General features: G+C 43.7%; 1 protein-coding gene across 8 annotated transcripts in view; it reads left to right on the plus strand.

The window, feature by feature from the left end:
• The window catches only part of GIGYF2 (GRB10 interacting GYF protein 2), a 129,361-nt gene extending 113,493 nt beyond the window's left edge, over nt 1-15,868 (plus strand). For 6 of the 8 annotated variants that reach the window (XM_019957919.2, XM_019957921.2, XM_019957920.2 and 3 more), the window contains 7 exons: nt 989-1,111; nt 4,008-4,217; nt 4,352-4,554; nt 5,698-5,852; nt 7,367-7,563; nt 9,835-9,982; nt 14,042-15,868. In XM_019957919.2, the coding sequence (XP_019813478.2) occupies nt 989-1,111; nt 4,008-4,217; nt 4,352-4,554; nt 5,698-5,852; nt 7,367-7,563; nt 9,835-9,982; nt 14,042-14,109 (1,104 nt within the window). In that variant the 3' untranslated portion in view covers nt 14,110-15,868. Of the gene's footprint in view, nt 1-988; nt 1,112-4,007; nt 4,218-4,351; nt 4,555-5,697; nt 5,853-7,366; nt 7,564-9,834; nt 9,983-14,041 lie in introns of those variants that run through there. The other 2 variants (XM_070786903.1, XR_011565944.1) reach the window with 2 other exon arrangements.
• Nucleotides 15,869-23,526: the final 7,658 nt, after the last annotated feature.

Here is a 23,526-nt window from a genome sequence, read left to right on the forward strand (position 1 = left end):
CCTTTCTATTTTGGCATTTTGTTTTGATCCACACACACGTGCTGTTTTTATTATCTGGTTTCAATTTGGTTTTTGTTGTTTTTGTTTTTAAGAGCCATAAGATGTGTGAAAATTGAGTGAATCTTTTTCTGGCCCAGAAAGACCAAGGAATTCCCTTAGAAATAATCAAAATTTTGAGAACACTAAAGTATACAGGACTCATGTGTACACTTGATTTTAGTCGATAATTTTAAGGGATAGGAAAAACAGAATTATCGATTAAAACCGATTTTGTGCTCATGACTAGAAGCCACAGCCTGGTTAACTCCCTACTGGGAAAGGCTGATTGAAAACCGTGCCTGGCATCAGCTGCCCACCTCAGCTTTCCCTTCAGAACAGGGTATCGTGTCCTTATTACCTCCTTGGATTAAAAACTTAGTGATTCTTTTGTTTCATTCTCTCTCTTTATGGCTGTATATTGGAGTATATATCAGTGGCAGGTATAACAAATTTGCAATTTCATGAGAGTAAATCAGATAAAAGTGTATTGATGTATTTTGGGCTTCCCTGGTGGCTCAGTGGTAAAGAACTTGCCTGCCAATGCAGGAGATGCGGTTTCAATCCCCGGGTCAGGAAAAACCCCTGGAAGAGGACATGGCAACCCAATTCCATATTCTTGCCTGGAGAATCCCATGACCAAAGAAGCCTGGCGGGCTACAGTCTATGGGATTGCAAAAGAGTAGGACACCACTTATGACTAAAACAACAATAATATTGATGTGTTTTAAGTTGTTTTAAAATAATCTTGTGACAAGAGAAAATTAAGTAAAAGAAGCAAAACTGATTGGTAGAGTAGTCATGTAAAAGGATCGAAGAAGGCAGTTTAAATTGAATGTTATAAATGGAGCGGAGGGAAGCATGAAGGTTCTGGCTGTACACAATGCATTGTTGCCCCTCCGTTTCCTAGCCATGTGTCTGCATGAACTCTTCTGCCTTCTTTTTTTGCTAGCTTCCTTCTTCTTCAACGTGGGGCCAGCAGTCCAATACGACAGCATGTCAGTCCCAGGCAACGCTATCATTGGCTGAAATCCAAAAACTAGAAGAGGAACGAGAACGGCAGCTTCGAGAGGAGGTAAATTTTAAAAGTGATCTAGACAATCGGTGATTCAGAATAGCCAGTGTGCATTCTGGATTAGTGGCTACTTGTCAGAGTTGCTGTGTATCTGAATTAGATATTTATGTTTCAGCTCTTTAGCCTGTATGATGGTCACTAGCAAGTATGAAGGCTCTAATAGAAATAACATTAAGATTGGGTACAGAAATGTTCTGTTTCCTTTACCATAGCTCTTGAGAGAATAGCTCAGAAACAAAAGTTACATGGGTATTTCAGAATGGGGGATGAGTTTTGTGCGGATAGCCTCTTAAAAATTTGACACTTACAATGCAGAAATTTTTTTCTCTAAAGGGTACTTGGTTCTGACTAACCTAGAAAACCTTAAAATATGACAGAAATACCATCTCTCTGCTTGTTCGTCTACATCCTGTAGTTCCTCATTAGAATAGAGAGGATACAAAAGAGTGAAAGGGGCTGGGGGGCGGCAAAACATAGTTCTTGACAGAAAGGAAAAAACAAGGAAGTGGAATGGTTTGGCTCAGCATACACTAGCTGAGTGCCATCTGTCCATTGTGTGTTTGCTGCTTGTGTGGATATAGTTGAGTCTCAGACAGACAGAATTCTCTCCCTCCATAAAGCTTACTTTTAGTTGAAGAGACAGGGACATGAAAAGACATACAGAGTTCTAGAAGGCAATATGTGTCAGAAAGAAAAATAAAGTGGAAAGGGGCGTAGGAAGAAGATTGGGAGTTAGTGATAGTATTGGTGGTGGGTAGCAGTTGATTGTCTAGTTTTAGGTGTGCTGACTGGGAAGGCCTCTCTGAGAAGGTTGCATGAGGTAACTAAGTCTTAATGGAAGTACTGTACATGGGTATGATTTGAGGCAAAGCAGTCAGTGTGTTCGAGAATGCAAGCTGTCATTCTGGATCTGGGTGGTGTGGTTCACTAAAGGCCGTGAAGAGCGTCTGTGCATGTTCACCGTGTGGTGTGCATGACATCACCCAGTAGGTTAAAAGCTTTCTTCACCTTAAAATTTACCATGTTTCCTACCCTCCTTCAAAAGAAAAAAGGCTGAGCTTTCTCTGAAAGCATCTCTCTTTTCTCAAAAGTTAACAGCTGGATACAGAGCAGAGTGTAGCTTCCTCCTCCAAGGCTAGAAATTCTTCCAATAATTTTGGTCCCTGCTAAATAAAAAAAAAAAATAATGGTCATCAGAGTTGGAATCACAGGTCTTGGTTCTTGTTCATATCTTTGTCTGTTAGAAGTTAATAATTGCCTTGTGTTTTCATTTGATTTTCTTTGAACAGTTAAGTCTGTGCACGCTTCAAAATGCATAAAGTGCCACCCAGCAGATAGTATCCGACAGTTCTATTTCATTCTTTGCCTGGCAGTGTCCTTTCCAGGACCCTCTAACTTGTTCAGATCTGAACATGCTTGACTTGCTGCACTGGTGTGCTCTGTTTCTCAACATTTTGTCATCTGCATGTTGTCCTAGGTGGCGTTGATGGTAAGGAATCCACCTGCCAGTGCAGGAGACGTAAGAGACGAGGGTTCAATCTCTGGGTTGGAAAGATTCCCTGGAGGAAGAAGTGTCAGCCGCCTCTAGGATTCTTGCTTGGGAGAATCCCATGGACAGAGAAGCCTGGTGGGCTACAGTCCATGGGGTCACACAGTCGGACAGACTGAAGTGACTTAGCATGTACACATATTTCTTTCCATCTCGTTCTCTGTTGTCTTTTGTGATGGAATATTTTCTCAATCTTTTCTTTCAGTCCTTCTATTGAACTTTTAATGTATGCTCTCTTATTTTAAAGTTCTTAATCCATATATTGTTCCCTCTTAAGTATTTGTGTTTATAGTCTCTTATTCTTGTTCTACTGAATACAACATCTAAACTCTGAGAATAATACTTACTGATCACTCCTACTTCCCCTTGTTTCTGTTCCAACAGAATTCTGTTTGATTTGGTCTTTGGCTTTCATCTTACAGGCTGGGCTGTTTGTTCTTATTTAGGAATAAGGCACTGAGGAGCTGTCAGGAGGTTCTGGTGCATGTGGCACTTTGCTGGGCTTTGCTGTGATGGTGTCTATAGTGGTTTCTTCCATTCAAATCCCACCATCTGTTGGTATCTGTAGGTGTATTCTCTTACAGTAGGTCGACCAGCTTTCCTATAGAATAATCCCACTTAACTGGTTCAGCCTGTTTAAAAAGGAAAGTTTTAATTTTCTGCTGGGGAGAGGTGAGGGATAGCTGCCAAGTGTGTTGGGTGGGGAAGGTAGTCAGGGTCTTGATGTTGCTTTTTACAGACTTGTCTTCCTTTGTTTGAGATAGCCATGCCTGTAATTCCGGAGCTTTCTGTATGAATTGACCTGTTTCTGAGCTTCCTTTTACTTGGTTTCAACGTATTGGGTCTGTTGTATTGGCTGTCTTTATTTGCTTGCTTTCCACCTTTTAAAAACTTTTCTGTTCTCTTTGTCTTTAAAGTTTATGTTTTAGAAAAAAATTATTTTTGTCATTTTGATAGGACTTTGGAAATAAACATATTACATTTTTATGCTTAATCAGAAGTCCTATTTAATTTTTAAGAAGTAATTCTTAATCTCTGTCTATTCTCGTCTCAGTCCTTCTGACTGTTTCATCTGTATTTGCAGCAGAGTAGTTAACTGTAGTTGTTTAGTTGCTTCCCAGGTGGCACTTGTGATAAAGAACCCACCTGCCAACACAGGAGACGTAAGAAACGTGGGTGTGATACCTGGGTTGGCAAGATCCCTTGGAGGAGGGCATGGCAATGCACTCCAGTATTCTTGCCTGGAGACTCCCATGGACAGAAGAGCCTGGAGGGTACAGTCCATAGGATCACAGAGTCAGGCACAACTGAAGCGTCTCAGCACACACACTTCTGTTGTGCCTACAGCAGAGGCGCCAGCAGAGGGAATTGATGAAAGCTCTCCAGCAGCAGCAGCAGCAGCAACAGCAGAAACTCTCAGGCTGGGGGAACGTCAGCAAACCTGCAGGCACCGCAAAGTCTCTTCTGGAGATCCAACAGGAAGAAGCCAGGCAGATGCAGAAGCAGCAGCAACAGCAGCAGCAACACCAGCAGCCAAACAGAGCCCGGAATAATACGGTGGGTCCGTATTATAATACCTGAGCGGTTGTTGTGTGGACTGGCGGTGTGAGTTATCTGTTCTGACTGGTGGGCTCTCTTTTTGTCTTTTTAATGTTATTAACTGTAGTTATTTGTGTCTCCTTCTTTAACAGCATTCCAACCTGCACACCAGCATTGGGAATTCTGTTTGGGGCTCTATAAATACTGGTCCCCCTAACCAGTGGGCCTCTGACCTAGTCAGTAGTATCTGGAGCAGTGCTGACACTAAAAACTCCAACATGGGATTCTGGGATGATGCAGTGAAAGAGGTGGGACCTAGGAACTCAACAAACAAAAATAAAAACGCCAGTCTCAGGTAGGGCTCAAAGCGATTGACCTGTGTTCCTTGGTGGATTGGGGGAGGAAGGGCATGTGAGGAGTATGATACTGGGTGGCCAGAGAAAGGTAGTTATTTAGTTTTTACTTACTTTCACCTATATCCTGGCATATAAGGTGATAGTTTGATGATTGTTTTTCTTCCCTATGGAAACACATCGGTATTATTACTAGTGGCTCCTTTGGTTGCTGGACATGGAGTCTATTGCCTGTCACGTGGTAAATGCTTAATATTTTTTGTTACTGCTCTTGAATATTTCTCTAAGGTGGTCTCTAGATTCTAGCATTTTCTCTAAAATTTTAAGTTAGAGTATTATAAACACTTAAACTGTTTTATTTTTATGATGAATTTGTTACATCTTACATTCATCTTTCTTTTTGTTGAACAAGCATGGGTTTTAATGTTAAGTCATGAATTCAAATCCCAGCACTAGCACTTACGAGCTGTGTGACCTTGGGCAGGAGGGAACCTCTTTGAGCCTCAGTTCCCTCATCTGTAAAATGAAGATAACAATAACAGCTTCATGGGTGTGGTTGTAAAGGTTAAGTGAATACGTGTGAAGTAGTTAGTAAAGTGCCTGGCACATAGTAACTACTTAATAAATGGTAGTGCTGTCAGAATATTTCTTCTCAATTAACTGAGGGCTTAATGTGTGATGAATAGGACACTGAATAACATGTTGAGCATCTTTGCCAGGCACTGTGCTCTAGGCCTTTGCATATAGTATTTTTATTCCTTTTAATAACCCAAAGAAGTATTAGTATCATTTTACAGATGAGGAAACTGAGGCTTAGCAAAATTTAAAATCTTACCAACGGACACATGAGAAGAACTTAATAATTTCTCTGAAAAGAAGCCCGTATTCACAAACTAGAATGTATTAACCGAGGCTAGATTTTAATAGGTAGTGAGTAAACTCCCCCATCCCCAACCCCAGTATTTCACTTTTTTGTTTTTGGACTTTTGTTTGTTTGTCTGTTTGTTTTCATTTTCGGAGCCAAGAATTGGATTGCTGGACGGCCATCCAGTGTTGCCAAGACATTATCTATGTATGGTGTTAGAGTGTGATTATAACAGTAACAGTTCCTGGGAATATAATACCACCCTATTGTTTTGCTTTAGTAAATCTGTAGGTGTGTCTAACCGGCAGAATAAGAAAGTAGAAGAAGAAGAAAAATTGCTGAAGCTCTTTCAGGGAGTAAATAAAGCCCAAGATGGATTTACCCAGTGGTGTGAACAGATGCTTCATGCCCTTAATACGGCAAATAACTTGGATGGTAAGAACTGGGGAGGGAAACCCAGCATGTGGAATGGCAGAGCAGGCCCCACAAAGAGTTAGGAAATTGAAATGATGGGCCAGCCTTCAGGAGGTGAAGTCTGATGGAGGTCAAGTCCTGCACCTACTGTAAGAACTTGACTCTCTTACAGCATTACTTGTGAGAAAAGTTCTGTAATACTGTGCTGAACTAGGTTACCAGTGGACACCAGGGTAGCTGCAGGCTGTCCTGTGATGGACAGGGCAGAAGAGATCACGGTTCTCTCCTGCTCATTTTTGGGGAGCATCACCAGATGAACAAAGGAGACTAACTGTTACACTGGAGACCTAGGTCAGCCTGCACGAGAGAAGACTGAGGTGCCGTGAGAGTTTTCCCCTTCCTGCCTTTGGGGGCAGGGGTGGGAGTCGTGACTGAGCAGGTAGACATGCTTTGTATGGGATAAAGCTGAGACCTATAATGTATGCAAATGAAAAGGTTTCAGCGCAGTTTGAAGAAAAACTTGCTGCTTGTTGGTTGTTCACAAAGAGAATTGTCTGCCTGAGATGGAAGCAAATTCTTCCCTCACCCGCAAATGTTCGAACAGAGACCAGTCAGGTCGGTGTGGACGGGATTCCCATAACTCGTGAGGTTTGCTCAACTAGTCCATCTCTGATGTCTTTTCTAAAGCCAGAAACCTTAAAAAAAAAAAAAAAAAGGCAGGAAAAGAATTGAAGGGTTCCTTTGCAGCAGTGTGACATAGCTGATGGTCAGAACGAGTCAGAAAGCAAGAGCGAAAAATAGTAATGGCTACCATCCATTAAGCACCTACCATGTACTAGGCACTTTTTGGGGGTTAATACGTGTTATCCTAGTGATGTTAATTTTGGCCATAACTTAACCTTTACAATGTCAGTGATGTTATCCCCGTTTTATAAATTAGGAAACGGAGGCTCAGGAAGGTTAAGTAGCTCATCAAGGTCACACAGTGAGCAAATTTCAGTCAAGTTTTAAACCCATGTCTGTCTAACTCTGATACTTGGACTTTTCTCCTGCACCACACTGCTTCATGTCGAATTTTTCTGTGTAAACAGAGGTTATCTCAGTGAAGCAAAAGGAGGCTGCAGCTTTATCTTCAGTATCTGTTATAGTGCCTGGCATATACCATGGCACTTAAAACATATTGACTGAATTTAAAGAAGAGAAGAAAGGAATCCCCAGATTAGTCTTAGGGAAGCAGTTGTTTCCATCAACATAGTTTCTACCAAAATAACATTTAGTGAAACAAATACACGTGTGATACCTTCATCTCTGTGATATTTCAGACAATTTGGGGCATTAAATGAGAGTGGGGTTACCCCCATGACTACAGAGCAGGTTAAAGAAGTTAGCATATTTAGCATAATAGCTGCATGCCTTTCCAGTTTCCATCATTCACGTCCCTGTTAGGTGTTAAAATATATTGAAGACTGACCCTGATCTCTGCTGTGTGGTATTTCATTGTTACTCTCTCTGTCTTCTCCCCTCTCATGTTACAGTGCCCACATTTGTTTCGTTCCTGAAGGAAGTAGAATCTCCATATGAGGTCCATGATTACATTAGGGCCTATTTAGGAGATACCTCTGAGGCCAAGGAGTTTGCCAAGCAGTTCCTTGAGCGCCGTGCCAAACAGAAAGCCAACCAGCGGCAACAGCAGCAGCAGCAACAGCAGCAGCAGCAGCAGCAGCAGCAGCAGGTATGAGGCAGCAGAGTGAGTGCCGTGCCCTGGTCAATATTAGTGTCTTGAAAGTGGAGCCGCCAGAGAAATGAAATTTTAAAATACTACTACCATTTTTGTACATCACATGACTGGAACCTTTTAAAACCAGGTAGACTTGACATTTTCAAATTACATGTCCTGAGACCTTTGTGAACTTGCCAAATAGCAAGTATATAACTATTCATTCACTGTTAGGCATACCAGCCCCATTTTTCTTGGTTCATATAGGTGCCTCTGTCCAGTTGCAAATGCCAACTTGTCATAGACGCATAAATTTGGTTTTAGTAGTTAAAACTCACCAATGGTAACTCTCTGAAGCTCCAGATCATTTGTTTCCAGTACTGACAATACTGTACCTGCCAAATATCTCATACACTGTTGATGAGAATGTAAATGTATAATTGGTTCTTGTTATTCTCGGGAGCTCTATTCTGTGAACTTGCTGCTAACACAGAATTAGCAAATTCTGAACCATTGCTCCTAGGGGGTTAGGTTTCTGTGGACCTGTGTTATAGCATTTGTGTCAGCTTATAACTGTGGAATGCTGATAACCTTGTTCTGTGTGTGGTTCTGTTTAAGGATGCGTTATTTAAATACATTGCTGCTTCCTTAATACTGAACTCACAGCCAGTGCCACTATAACTCGTGTCTGAATAAAGCGTACCTAGCACACACGTTTCTGAGGCACATCACAGCCTCTGGGCCCTTTAGAAACACTAGACAGCACTTGACCCTCGGGAGCCACTTTAGACAAGGAATCACCAACAGCATGTAGAAACAGGCCCCGAAACAGACCGAGGAAGACGCTCCTCTGCAGTGTGAGCGCTGAGACAAGAAGGCAGAAAGTATTGCCCAGTTCTGCCTCAACTGGGAACATGTATCTTGGGCAGGTCAGGTTTTCATTGCTCTGTAGACACGCATATTCAGAGTGAGGACAGAAACACTTCAAGTACGCAAATTTGCAGATAACGGAATCCATGAATGATAAGGATTGTCTTTACAAGTTTTCTGAAAAACAATCTGTCAGGACTCATGGAGAGGCTTAAGAATATTTTTAATCTCGTAGTTCTTCTACTAGAGATAATGTTTGTCAGAGTGCATTTTTAGCAATGTGTAAGGTACAGAGAAGTATAGGGCATTTAAAATCCATTTGGATAGATGGGGCTAATGGATCAACTGAAGGAAAAATGAAAGATGTGAACACAAACAGCCCCAGGAAAAATATGTTAAGGAATCAAGAGAAGACACTGTGCAGCAGTACCAAGGCCTCCGTGTGTGAGGGTCGCCTCTGCGCACAGCCAGGCTCGCCCCCAGCCCGTTCCGCCGCCCAGCTCGGGGGCCTGATCCCAGTTCAGACTGCGTTGCTCTCACAGGAGCAGCACATAGTGTGAACAGCTGGTAGACCGTTTCATAGTTTAGCCAGTTGGTATAAAGTATTTGAATAATATTTTGGGAGCAGATCCCTTCTGGGATTGCTGCTATGAATAAAGTGCATGACACGAACTTTGTTTTGCTTAATAATGGGCTGTCAGCCGGTCTGTAGGCTCCCCTCTCTGTCCCGGGGCCCGGAGAACAAAGGAGCCTTCCACTTTGAGTAGGTGAGGGGTGTAAATCGCCAGAGAGCAACTTCCAGATGAATGGTACAGATTAGATTCCATGTGTGTCTGGCGAGTTGTCTGTTTTTTTTTTAGTTTTGTTTCATTTTTTGCTGTGCTGGGTTGTGGGCTCTTCTCTAGTTGCAGTGAGCGAGGGCCCTCTCCATCGTGATGCACAGGCTTTCTCATGCAGTGGCTTCTCTTACGGAGCACAGGCTCTAGTGCAGGCTCAGAAGCTGTGGCTCCCAGGTTCCAGGGCACAGGCTCAGTCCTTCCACAGCAGGTGGGACCTTCCCAGATCAGGGATCGAACCTGTGACCCTTGTATTGGCAGGCGGATTCTTTACCACTGAGCCACCAGGGAAGCCCCTGGAGAGGTTTTGACAACTGTGCTGTCCCAGCAGTGTGGACACCTGGAGACCCCAGGATGGGCCTTGTGGAGAACACACAGCCTAAGTGGGTTGTCTGAATCTCAGTGAAGGGAAGAAGGTGGCTCAGTGGACTGCTCTCAGTTTCATTGTTACCAGAATCCGTGGTAGGCTTCCTGTTCTTAAACTCCTCCTCGGTAAGGTGAGGCCAGATGAGCCAGTTTCTGAGGGTGGGCCAAGCTCGTGTCCACTGTGTGATCTCAGCGGTGCCATCTTGTGTTACAGGACTCTGTGTGGGGCATGAACCACAGTGCACTCCATTCAGTATTTCAGACCAATCAGACCAACAACCAACAATCCAGTTTTGAAGCTGTACAAAGTGGCAAGAAGAAGAAAAAGCAGAAGATGGTCCGAGCAGATCCTAGTCTATTAGGTGAGCACAGGCCTGAAGTCTTAGCTGGGTGTTGGGGGTGAAGTATATGCGAGTCCCATGGTGGATGGTTTTTCAAGAAGGAAAATTTTTTTTACAAAAAATAAGTTTGTTTAGCCAGTTCAAAATAGTATTTACTGGGAATCTCTGCAAGAGCTATGCCTTATCTATTATAGGGAGCAAGAAAAAGAATATATTGTATGGTGCCTTAAATTTTAAAGACTTTTTCATATCTAACATAAATTTTCCTAAAAACCTTTCAGTTTCGTTGGAAAATAATGCTGATGGAGAACAGTAAATGTTGTTTAAAATGTAAAGTGCCGATTTGTGCGGAAGCAGACCATAATCAAATCAGATGCTCAAAAAAGAACAGATGTTTGTTGATATTCACTGTATAATAGTCTCAGAATTACACTACATTATGAGGCGATGTTCCAGCATTAACAATAGTAAACCAAGGCCTAGAGGATTGAGAACGCTTCCCAGAGTCACTCAGCAGCTAGCAGTGCAGCTGGGGTTTCACAGCAGGTCTGTTTTCTCTTCACTCTTCTGTGTTACCCATAGCTATTCTTGTTTTCCCCATGACTCTTCTTACCCAGTGTTAGGGACCAATGTCATCATACAAGTCAGCTCTGAGGAAAAGGTGACGCCTGAATTGGGGCTTTGAAAAAGCAGGAAGGATAGGGTATGGTGTTTCCGGAATAACAAACAGCATAGGCAAAGCTGATGGGGCTACCTTTGTTTCTTAAACTGGCCTGACAACCTCACCGACAAGGATGAAATTAAAATTTTTCTCTGTTCATGAATGTACTCATGAGATGTTATAAAACTGTGTTGTCTGGAATAGAATGGTTGTATTGGCAAAGATGGCAGGTTGGGAAGTCAGGCAAACTCGTTGGAGAGTGCAATTTAGACCAGGTGAAAGATAGTGGTGGCCTAGGGTGGGGCTTTGGCACTGGAGATGGAGAGGAGTTAGATGGATTTCAGAAAGTTAGGGATAGGCTTGGGCAAGGAGAAAGGAAAGGTTTAGGCAGCAGGATGGAGAGAGTTGCCCTTTTGATAAAATGATGAGCACTGGAAAGTGGAGCAGGCTTATGGGGAAAGGACGTGATGTTTCAGTGCTGGTGGACCGAGTGTGAAGTGACAGGGAGGCATCGTACGGAGGTGAAAGAGCTGACAGTACAGTGAGAGGTGACTGCTCTGCCCTTGCTGGGATCCATACTCCAGAGGTTTCCTGCCCTGGGGAAATAATACACCAGTAACAAACCTAGTGTTGAGCACCGCCCCTTGGAGCTGTGCTCTGCAAGCGGGCTTTGGATACACCTAGAGGTCTGGCGCAGTTTTGTTTTCTTCTGCCTCTCTTGGAAGGTTACGTTAAGGATGGATGGATCAATCCAAAATTTTGTCCAGTTTTGACAGAAATAGATGAATGTAGATTTTAGAGTGTTTTTCAGTTCTGGTTGTGAGTTCTAGCGAATAATCTCCCACTATTTAGCTGTGGTACTTGGCTAGGGCAGTAGGGGTGGGTTCCTCTGAAAATGAGGTGTAAATGTTTTTGGATTAAATATTTGATCTGACCCCATTGTTTATTATAGATGTAAGAAAGAAAGGGACTTAAATCCCCCTTCATGGAAATGAGAGGGAGGTTGTTCTGGGACTCGAGTTTTAAGGAGTATATATCTTGAAAGGGAAGGAGAAAAATTAAATATAAGGGAATTAAAACTATTCAGAATATACTGAAGAAACTCACCTGGGTGAGCTCTTGCTTATATGCCATTTAATGAGAATTTTTGCTCAAGTAAACCTTCTGGAAATTCCTCTGATAATTTCTGCCCCATACCCACTAACCATTTATTATTGTTTCTAGTTGATACATGCTTTATTGACTTGCAGATTAAGAAAAATTAACAAATATACATCAGTCACAAGTTACCCATGCACATAATAGGAAAACAAATTCAAATTTGACCCCATTGTATCCATTAAGAAAGTGGTCACTGATCAAAATAGCGTTTTGCTTCTAAAACAAACCTTCAGAACCAGCCCGGCCCCATTTTAATGCTCATGTCCTGCACTGCGCTTGTGTTTTCCTCTAGTTTTTCAGGCTGGCAAGTGCCATTGTGAGCCAGCACCCTGTGCTTGGGTATGAGAAATACACACGCAAAGTGCCCTTGTTCACCAGTCACAGTTTTCTTACAAGAACAGTCCCCCAGACCTTAAAGTCATGTGAGGGGAATCTGTTGTTCTGACCCTAAGAGAGTGTGGTGGTTGGAGCTGGGCATACCGGGCCCCAGTCCCTGTTGGTATTGCCTGGGGTCTCGTGACCCCCCAGAGCACCCCACTTCTGTCAGGTGGGGAGGAGTGCCCTCCTCACTGGTTTTTTTTTGACAAGTAAAGGAGAGCCCATCTGCTAAAGCCAGTCCAGTAATCATTCTGTTACAGCAGTGAATACTTAACCGTTTTGGGCCCCAGGTTTCTTTTCCCAGTCCCGTCTCTGTATGACTAAAATAGTTTGTGTTTTTTTGCATTCCCGCTTTTATTGCATGTAGCTCATTTTGTTTTTATCACATTTCATTTGTTCTCGAGATACATGTGAAGTCAAAGAAAAACTTGCTCTTTTAGAGCCGAGTAATAGTTCATTTCATAGACTGTTCTTTAGGGTTTACATTTACCTAAATAACTGTTATTTTCAAGTATGAACACACTAAGCCTTTCATTATTTTGACGGGAAAAAAGTCCTGCAGGTTATGGGAACACAGTTGAGGGGTAGAACTCAGGTTGGGGTTTGGAATCCTAACCTCTTCCAATAGGAGGCCTTGGAAACAGCTTGTACCACAGCTTCCTTGATTAAAAAATAGGGATGAAAAAAAAAAATAGGGATGTTTATGTTTTCAAATCAGGATATTTTGGAGTCAGTGTAATGTAATTAAAGTATTTTTATTATGTAAGACATTTTTGTGTATTATTGGTACATTTAAAGTGTGTATTTGTTTGAAAACTTGAATGTTAAAGGGCAAAAAGGAGGGGGCAAAAGCTCGAAGTAATATTAACAGAGCTGCTTTTAGACTGGAGAGCTTCGCTTGTTTACTTTTTGATACTCAAACAGCAACTGAGACAGTTTGAGGTTTCATTTAGGGTGGTTGAACTGAAAGCATTTTGGGACTCACTCATTCCATAGAGGCCCTGTTAATAGTACCTTTTATCAGTCTCTGATTATGTGGAGTTTATTCAAAACTTATACATGACTGATGGCATTAGGTTTTCAGACCTCAGTAGTGTTTGTAAGCTCAGCTGTCCTAGTATTGCCTTTTCTAAACCAGACAGCATTTTGGTTCATCAGTACTGCTCAGTGAGATCCTTGCCTTTGGTGGTCTACTTACAGTAGGTTGAGCTGAATAAGGGAGTTTTTTCATTTCTGTGCTGTCTTCTGTGTGATAGGAAGAGCAGCTGAGAGCTCTCAGGAGCTTGTAGCCTGCGTTCCCTGGAGCCTCCTACCCCCAGAGCAGAACCTCTCAACCAGAACTTTGGCAGTGTTTTGGATTCAAAGTATTCCCAATTAGTGAATGGGGCTGAAGTAGTGATTATTCTCACTGAGATGTCACAGTCATTTGGTGTAGTGGTTATAAAGTACTTAGTGTGTTATTCTTGTCCTCCCCCTGCCCCTTTCTTCTAAGGTAGCTACACCTGAATGAACTTCTCCCCGTAGCCAGCCTGGCCTGGCTTTGACACACACACATGCACACTCACCCCAGGCCTGGATTCAGGACTCCCCAGGACAGTGGTTTGCAGTTCTTTTTAAGCAGTGATGCTGGTGTGTGTATGTATTTCTTCCCTAATTAAATTATATCAGAACCTTAAGAAATAAAACATATAAAAATAGAATCTCTCACTGGAAGGGCAAGAAAACTGCTGCATTGACCTTTATCCTTTCTTCTTCCTCCTTTTAGTATCCCTGTTGGTATACTCAAAAACGGGAGACTGAAATTCCAGCCCCCTGCCTGAGTTTGAGCCACAGGGTTGTCTGGTCAACATTGATCACTCATTGCAGATTTTTCCCTGCAGGGTTTTCAGTCAACGCTTCCTCGGAGCGACTCAATATGGGTGAGATCGAAACTGTGGATGACTACTGAGCGCCTGCCAGAGCAGACTGGCCTTCCCTCTCCTCTCTGCCGACCATGGATTCTCCAGCTTTGGACACAACACTTAACTCACCATATATTCTCTGTCACTGCAACAAATCACAGAACCGATCATCTCAGGCTTTTTCTTCTAGCCCTTTGTGTCCAGGATTCTTTAAACCGTTCTTGTTGGTGCGCATCTCAGACTGTGGATGAGTGGACCGGACGTCTTGGGGGCGGCAGTGGGGACTCCTCCCCAGCAAGGCTGACTGTGGGCAGCACGTGTTCACGGTGCCGTGATTTCACCTCCTGTCTCCCAGAAAGTGTGTTGGGATCTGCCAGTAGCGATTTACTTTCTCTTGTCATTTTTTCCCTTCTGTTTGATTTTTATTTTTCTTCTTTTTCCCCGCCCCACCCTGCAAACGGGCAAGGGGTCTGAATGGTGCAATCATGAAGAGAGTTAATGGTAACAGACATTGGCCAGCAACAAAACGCCCACGGACTGTGACTTGAGCATCTGACAGAGACAGTCAGAGCTCTTCCAGTCTGCAGGTGGCACCGCCACGGCTAACTTCGGGATTGCATCCAAGAGGCCCTGAGTGGGTGGGGTTTAGACTGATTGGTTTGATGTTGCACACCCCTCACCCTCATTCTTTCTGAGGATCCTTTCAGAGAAAGGGTTCTTGGTTTTTCTTCATTAGGTAGTGACTTCCAAGCAAGCTGACTTCTCTCCTGGCATACTCCAACCTGATCGGACAAAGGAAGCCCTATGGCCTGGGAGAGGAACTTATTTTTAATTTTTCTTTCTTACAAAAACGGATTTTTTCCCATAAATATTTTTACTTCAGAGGACTAGGACCAGTTTGTTTTGGGCCTTTCTGCTGAAAATTTGTCTCGTTTAAGAGGCAGTTAGGATCTTTACCATATGTATGAATTTGTATAATTTCATTTTGGATAGGGATAAACTGCTTCTGATAAAAGCCCGGAATTTCATCTGGTTCCTCAGAGCATTGCGTGTGTGTCTTGCTGTGGCCCCGAAAGGTTTTGTCTAAAGATTCTGGAACGGCAAGGTGCTGGCTTGCCTTTTCTGAAAAGAGAACATGCAAAACCTGACCATCTTTTAAGACCTGCATCCGTGGAAACCACTAAACAGGAGATTCCCGTGGGATGGAGGGGATGGGAGAGAGGAGCCTGGTTCTGGCTTCGATCGTGGCCTCCTAATACCCCTTCACTGCAAGTATAAATGTATTCAAGCTCTATTTATAAGCAAATACTCTTCCTGCCTCCGCCAACCCCCCACAGAACATCACCTGAAATTGCCAGTCACACTTTGGTCTGCAGCCACCGGACCGTCCATCCCCGCACAAGAAGTGCTGTGGTTCGGGTGGCTCCTGGTCGAGCGCCTTCCCTTTCTGACATCATGGCCCAAGGAAGGCTGGAGTTGCTCTGAGAGCTGTTTGGTTTGGGATGATTCTATTTGCTTTCTGTTTTTATTCTTTTGGATCAGCATTCTCCCTATCCCTTTTGGCCGCCCTCCCTCCTAAACATGTACAATAACTATACAGAGACTGCTACAAACTTGTATATAGTTTTTGGATCAAACAGCATGAGGAGATGGGGAACCATTAAAAACTGGGGCTCCTGCTCTCCTTTGCTTTGTAAATTCAAAAGTGGGGGTGGGGAAGAGGGACAGTTAAGATGTTTACAGAACTTTAAGCTCCCTCGGAACTTTTGCCAGTGTGGAGGAAAATAAAAAAGACCTTAAATAAAATCTGGTGGTATTCTGTCTGGGTACATCTCTTGTACTCACGCTTGTCAAGGTGAGTTTTGCACTAAGCCATGTTCTTGACACCGTGGAAAAGCTGCAGACACGTGAGTGCCCAGGATGTGGAGGCAGCCATGGCTTTCTCCGGCAGGCTTGGAGACGCTGACTGGTTCTTTAGTTGGAGAGCGTAGAGGTCAAGGCAAATGGGGTAAGTTGATTCAGTGTCCGTATTCCTTGGCCTCTCTCTGCTGACCTGTGGCTTGTCTCCTTCCCTCACCACACAGACACACACACCCCACCCCCCTGAAAGTCCCCTCCAGAACCTGCCCACACCTTCCAGACTAGACTCAACTCCGCTTGTTTGGGGGAAAGTTAAAAACACAAGCATTTGGGAGAAGGTCGGCAGATTTGGGGGAAGCAGTCATTTTAGTCATGGAACATTACGCTTGCTTAACCAGCAGCACTGCTTCTACCTGAGGAGTTCCCCACATATTGGAAAGAAACCACTCTTTCCTAGGAATGTTTGTTTCTGTCGCAATTCTATCAGTTTTTCACAGTCTCATTTACTCTTTCACTTCCAGCGACCATGTTCTTACCTCTTTCTGTGAACGTGAAGTGAAAGTCACTCAGTCGTGTCCGACTCTTTGAGACCCCAGTTCCCCAGGCGAGAATACTGGAGTGGGTAGCCTTTCCCATCTCCAGGGGATCTTCTCGATCCAGGGAGTGAACCCAGGTCTCCCAAATTGCAGGCGGGTCCTTTACCAGCTGAGCCACAAGGGAAGCCCAACAATACTGGAGTGGGTAGCCTATCCCTTCTCCAGCGGATCTTCCCAACCCAGGAATCGAACCAGGATCTCCGCATTGCAGGTGGATTCTTTACCAACTGAACTATCAGGGTAGCCCCTTTCTGTGAATATACTGGCAAATTACCTAAGCTCTTCCTGAGTTTTAAAGTATTTGTTTTGTACACAGTTTGCTTCCAGTTGTCATAAGTCAGAATTTCAAAAACATATCCAGACAAGATAATTTTATTATGGACACTTTCCCCCAAGGGCGTTGGTGTCCTGCTTACTGTTGCTACATAATGGCCCCAAATTGGCTGACAACAACCCTTTTATTTTATTGGTAATTTTGTGATTCAGGACCTTGTAGGAAGGGCTCACGTGGATAGTTCTTCCATGGTTCTTCTCTGGTCTTGTTCAGATGTCAGCAGGGGCTGCGGTCTTGGGAAGGTTCCATTGGGTTGGCCAATACAATGGCTCACTCTTGTGAATGGTGAGTGGTTGGTGCTGGCAGTTGTTGGCTGGGCACTCTGCTAGGTCGATGGCTGGAGGAGTTATCTGTGCTTCAATGTGAGTGGTGGCTACAGGTAGGTGGGCTGCTTGTTCGGCCGCTGACTCCCACCCCTGGGGCAGAGGCTGCCTCATGTCTTCTGACTTTCTCTGACACTTTATTCTGTCAAGGTAGTCACAAGCCATTCAGATTCAGGGGTTTGGGAACTGGAGTGAGTGGTCAAGTCATTCTAGAAGAGCAGGCAAATGGGAATTATCTTCACGAGACGAGGTTCTGTGTATATACCAAGGAGCTTGAACTCTTCATTGGCTCTGAGTTGAGGGCTCTTTTCTTAATTTCAAGATAATGGTCAGTTCAGTTGCTCAGTAGTGTCCGACCCTTTGTGACCCCATGGATTGCAGCATGCCAGGCTTCCCTGTCATCACCAACTCCCGGAGCTTGCTCAAACTCATGTCCATCAAGTTGCTGATGCCATCCAACCATCTCGTTCTCTGTCCTCCCCTTCTCCTGCCTTCAATCTTTCCCAGCATCAGGGTCTTTTCAACTGAGTCAGCTCTTTGTATCAGATGGCCAAAGTATTGGAGTTTCAGCTTCAACATCAGTCCTTCCAATGACCCAGGACTGATCTTTAAGATGGAGTTGTTGGATCTCCTTGTAGTCCAAGGGATTCTCGAGAGTCTTCTCCAATACCACAGTTCAAAAGCACCGGTTCTTCGACGCTCATCTTTCTTTATGGTCTGACTCAAATCCATACACGACTACTGGAAAAACCATAGCCTTGACTAGATGGACCTTTGTTGGCAAAGTAATGTCTGTGCTTTTTAATATGCTGTCTAGGCTGGTCATAGCTTTTCTTCCAAGAAACAAGCATCTTTTAATTTCATGCTGCAGTCACCATTTGCAGTGATTTTGGAGCCCAAGAAAATAGTGTCTCACTGTTTCCACTGCTTCCCCATCTATTTGCCATGAAGTGATGGGACCAGATGCCACAATCTTCATTTTTGAACGTTGAATTTTTAGCCAGCTTTTTCACTTTCGTCTTTCACCTTCATCAAGAGGCTCTTTAGTTCCTTTTTGCTTTCTGTCATAAGAGTGGTGTCATTTGCATATCTGAGGTTATTGATATTTCTCCCAGCAATCTTGATTCCAGCTTGTGCTTCATCCAGCCCGGCATTTTGTATAATGTACTCTGCATATAAATTAAACAAACAGTGACAAGTATGCAGCCTTTCCCGATTTGGACCAGTCTGCTGTTCCATGTCTGGTTCTAACTGTTGCTTCTTGACCTGCATACAGATTTCTCAGGAGGCAGGTCAGGTGGTCTGGTATTCCTGTCTTTTTAAGAATTTCCCACAGTTTGTTGTGATCCACACAGTCAAAGGCTTTGGTGTAGTCAGTAAGGCAGAAGTAGATGTTTTTCTGGAAGTTTCTTGCTTTTTTGATGATCCAGCGAATGTTGGCAATTTGATCTCTGGTTCCTCTGCCTTTTCTAAAACCAGCTTGAACATCTGCAAGTTCTCGGTTCATGCACTGTTGAAGCCTGGTTTGGAGAATTTTGCTAATATGTGAGATGAGTGCAATTGTGCAGTAGTTTGTACATTCTTTGGCATTGCCTTTCTTAGGGATTGGAATGAAAACGGACCTTTTCCAGTCCTGTGACCACTGCTGAGTTTTCCAATTTTTCTGGCATATTGAGTGCAGCACTTTCACAGCATTATCTTTTAGAATTTGGAATAGCTCAGCTAGAATTCTATCACCTCCAATAGCTTTGTTCGTAGTGATGCTTCCTAAGGCCCACTTCACACTCCTGGATGTCTGGCTCTAGGTAAGTGATCACACTATTGTGGTTATTTGGGTCATGAAGATCTTTTTTGTTCTTTCGTGTATTCTTGCCACCTCTTCTTAATATTTTCCGCTTCTGTTAGGTCCATGCCATTTCTGTCCTTTATTGTGTCCATCTTTGTATGAAATGTTCCCTTGGTATCTCTAATTTTCTTGAAGAGATCTCTAGTCTTTCCCATTTTATTGTTTTCCTCTACTTCTTTGCACTGATCACTGAGGAATTGCTTCCCTGATAGCTCGGTTGGTAAAGAATCCACATGCAATGCCGGAGACCCCAGTTCGATTCCTGGGTTGGGAAGCTCCCCTGGGGAAGCGAAAGGCTATCCACTCCAGTATTCTGGCCTAGAGAATTCATGGACTGTATAATCCATGGGGTCACAAAGAGTCAGACACAACTGAGTGAGAGACACTGAAGAAAGCTTTATCTCTCCTTGCTATTCTTTGGAGCTCTGTATTCAGATGGGTATATCTTTCCTTTCTCCTTGGCCTTTAGCTTCTCTTCTTTTCTCAGGAATTTGTAAATCCTCCTCAGACAACCATTTTGACTTTTTGCATTTCTTTTTCTTGGGAATGGTCTGTGCAGTGTCACAAACTTCTGTTCATAGTTCTTCAGGCACTCTGTCAGATCTAATCCCTTGAATCTGTTTGTCACTTGCACCGTAAGGGATTTGATTTTTATGTCATACCTGAATGGTCTAGTGGTTTTCCCCACTTCAATTTAAGTCTGAATTTTGCAGTAAGGAGTTCACGATCTGAGCCACAGTCAGCTCCTGGTCTTGCTGACTGTATAGAGCTTCTCCATCTTCTTCTGCAAAGAACATTATCAGATTTCGGTATTGACCCATCTGATGATGTCCATGTGTAGAGTCTTCTCTTGTGTTGTAAGAGGGTGTTTGCTACGACCAGTGTGTTCTCCTGGCAAAACTCTTGTTAACCTTTGCTCTGCTTCATTTTTTTCTCCAAGGCCAAACTTGCCTGTTACCCCAGGTATCTGTTGACTTCCTACTTTTTGCATTCCAGTCCCATATGATGAAAAGGACATCTTTTTTTTTTTTTTTTTTTATGTTAGTTCTAGAAGGTCTTGAGGTCATCATCAGTTCAGTTGCTCAGGCTTGTTCAACTGTTTGCGACCCCATGAGTCGCAGCACGCCAGGCCTCCTTGTCCATCACCAACTCCCGGAGTTCACCCAAACTCATGCATTGAGTCGGTGATGCCATCCAGCCATCTCATCCTCTGTCGTCCCCTTCTCCTCCTGCCCCCAATCCCTCCCAGCATCAGGGTCTTTTCCAGTGAGTCAACTCCTCGCTTGAGGTGGCCAAAGTATTGGAGTTTCAGCCTCAGCATCAGTCCTTCCAATGAACACCCAGGACTGGTCTCTTTTAGGATGGTCTGGTTGGATCTCCTTGCAGTCCAAGGGACTCGCAAGAGTCTTCTCCAACACCTCAGTTCAAAAGCATCAATTCTTCGGTGCTCAGCTTTCTTCACAGTCGAACTCTCACATCCATACATGACCACTGGAAAAACCATAGCCTTGACAAGACGGACCTTTGTTGGCAAAGTAATGTCTCTGCTTTTGAATATGCTATCTAGGTTGGTCATAACTTTCCTTCCAAGGAGTAAGTGTCTTTTAATTTCATGGCTGCAACCACCATCTGCAGTGATTTTGGAGCCCAAAAAAATAAAGTCTGAGACTGTTTCCACTGTTCCTCCATCTATTTGCCATGAAGTGATGGGACCAGATGCCATGATCTTAGTTTTCTGAATGCTGAGCTTTAAGCCAACTTTTTCACTCTCCTCTTTCACTTTCATCAAGAGGTTTTTTAGTTCCTCTTCACTTTCTGCCATAACGGTGAGGTCATCATAGAACCATTCAATTTCAGCATAGTGGTTGGGGCATAGACTTGGATTACTGTGATACTGAATGGTTTGCCTAAAGTTTTATTTAACTTTTTATTTTATATTGGAATGTATGCTATTAACAATGTGATAATTTCAGTGGACAGCAACGGAACTCAGCCTTTTGGATGCATGTATCCATTCTCCCCCAAACTCTCTTCCCATCCAGGCTAACTTTAGGCTTTATTTTAAACAATCATTTCTCTTTTGTGTGTGTGTGTTAGTTGCTCAGTTGTGTCTGACTCTTTGTGAGCTCACAAACTGTAGCCCGTCAGGCTCCTCTGTCCTTGATGGATTCTCTAGGCAGGAATGCTGGAGAAGGAATACATTCCCTTCTCCAGGGAATCTTCCCAACCCAGGGATTGAACTCCAGCCGCTTACATTGCAGGCAGATTCTTTACCATTTGAGCCACCAGGGAAGCCCATTTCTCTTTTAGGGGAGCTATACATACAACACCTGTGTACATGTATACACACACATGTATAGTGTGTGTGCCGTTTTATACACACTGTCTTACATTGATCAGTTGAATTTGCAATGTATTTTGTACAAAATACCCGCTCTGCATTATATGTTAAAAAGTCTGTATGGTCCTACTGTGAGATGAAGCTGGTTCTCTTCTGTGCTTCCTGTGAGGTAAGCTGAGCTTCACTAAAAGAGCAATAGGCATGTACATTCTTAATCAAGTAGGTGCAGCTGAGAGCACCTTCCAAATGGAAGTTGTCCTCAGAATGGGTGGGTTTTTTGGGAATGAAAAGAATTCGAGCTCTAGAGCGTGACTGACCCTGACCCTACAGGGAGCCGCTGTGCTCGCTGGGAGCGTGGAGAGCCTGGGAACCCTGAGGCAGCCAGGCGGGTGGTGTTCGTTTTGCAGATGTCGGATGCCCTGAGTGTGATGGACCCACACAGGTTTTGGTAGTGTTGGTTCTGAACAGGGAACCTGGAGCCTCTGAGAGAATGGCTTCCCTCCAGGGATTCATCGGTGGCAATGCCTTGCAGCTTAAGTAGCAATGTTATGGGTTCATTGTGTGGGAGAAACAGCGCACAGATATTGGGAAGCGAGAGAAGCGGGCTCTTCCCTAACTGCAGCCTAACAGCTGCCCTCGCTTCCTGTTTCATTGGTGGCAAAGTGACGTCCCAGGGGTGGGACACCACAGTTCTAATACTTAGTCCAGCTGGTCTTAAGCAGAGACCTCATTTCTTAAACGTTGTTTACCTGTCCCTCTCAATCTATGAGTGCGAAGTTAGTTTGCCTTGAAAGGAGATTCGTTTTTCCTTTGAAGGGCCTCCTTAACGTGAAAACTAGCCCTAAAGGTCAGTAGGTCACCATTAGGTTTGGACCTATTGGAAAAGACCCTGATGCTAAGAAAGACTGAGGGCAGGAGAAGAAGGGGCAGACAGAGGATGAGATGGTTGGATGGCATCAGCAACACAATGGACGTGAGTTTGAACAAACTCCCAGAGACGGTGAAGGACAGAAGCCTGGAGTGCTGCAGTCCATGGAGTCAAAGAGTTGGACACGACTAAGTGACCGGACAACAGCCACAAAGTAACAAGGACTTAAACGAGATGATGTCTCGAGGGAAATCGAGGTGGTCATTCCAAGGCTGCTATAGCTCAGAGACCCGGGTTCTTTCTGGTTCACCATCCTGATTGTGGCTCCTTTCTCAAGGTCACTCGTGCTCCAAGGTGGCCTCTGGAGCCCCACACCACCATGCCCGTCTTGCAGGCAGGAGGGAGTGGGTGAGGCAGACAGGAGTGCACCTCCCTGCTCGGTCATCCCCCTTGAGGAGCTCTTTTGGGAACACTCCAAGTCTTTGTCAACTGGAATGAAGATGCATAACTTTTGCCTAAGTTCAGCTTTTTTCTTTTTAATTGAAAAAAAATGTAAGGAGACACTGAAGTAGACTCGTGTCTTGGTCTGGGCTGGGAAGTCCCACCAGCTTGGTGCTGACAGAGTCAGTGTCCACTAAGAATCATCTTCCTGGTTTACAGGTGGCCTTCTTCTTGCTATGTCCTCACGTGGCAGAGAGAGATCTCATGTCTCTCTCTCTGTCCCACCTTTCTATCTCTTAAAAATCATCTTTTTATCCCAACATGGGGATCCCACCTTCATGACCTAATCTAATCTCCTCCCAAAGGCCCCACCTCTGAATACCATCACACTGGGATTAGGGCTTCCAGCATGTGAATCTGAGAGGACACAAACGTTGTCCTAACAACTAATGTAACAGACTCCTACCATGTTACCAATTGTTTTTTAATCTCACATTTTCTTTTCCCCTTAGAATATTTTAAAACAAATCCTGGCTATACTGAGTCACTCATAACGTGCTTCAGTGCATATTGTAACATACCTTAAAAAAAGCTCACGCCAATACCACATTAATGGTAAGAGTAATTCTTAATATCTAAACACAGTCTGTACATTATTTTTTTCAGATTATCTCAGAAGTGTCTTTTTATGACAGTTTGAGTCAAAATCAAAATGAGGTTCATGGGTCACATTTGGTTGCTAAGTTTTAAGTCTCTTTTAGTCTAACCAGCTTCCCATCAAAAAAAAATTTGAAAAAACAAGATCATTTACCCACAGAACATCCTATAATATGGATCCAGCAAGGAGCGTCCTTA

Source organism: Bos indicus, chromosome 3 (genome assembly GCF_029378745.1).
Source record: "Bos indicus isolate NIAB-ARS_2022 breed Sahiwal x Tharparkar chromosome 3, NIAB-ARS_B.indTharparkar_mat_pri_1.0, whole genome shotgun sequence".
NCBI classification, from domain to species: domain Eukaryota; kingdom Metazoa; phylum Chordata; class Mammalia; order Artiodactyla; family Bovidae; genus Bos; species Bos indicus.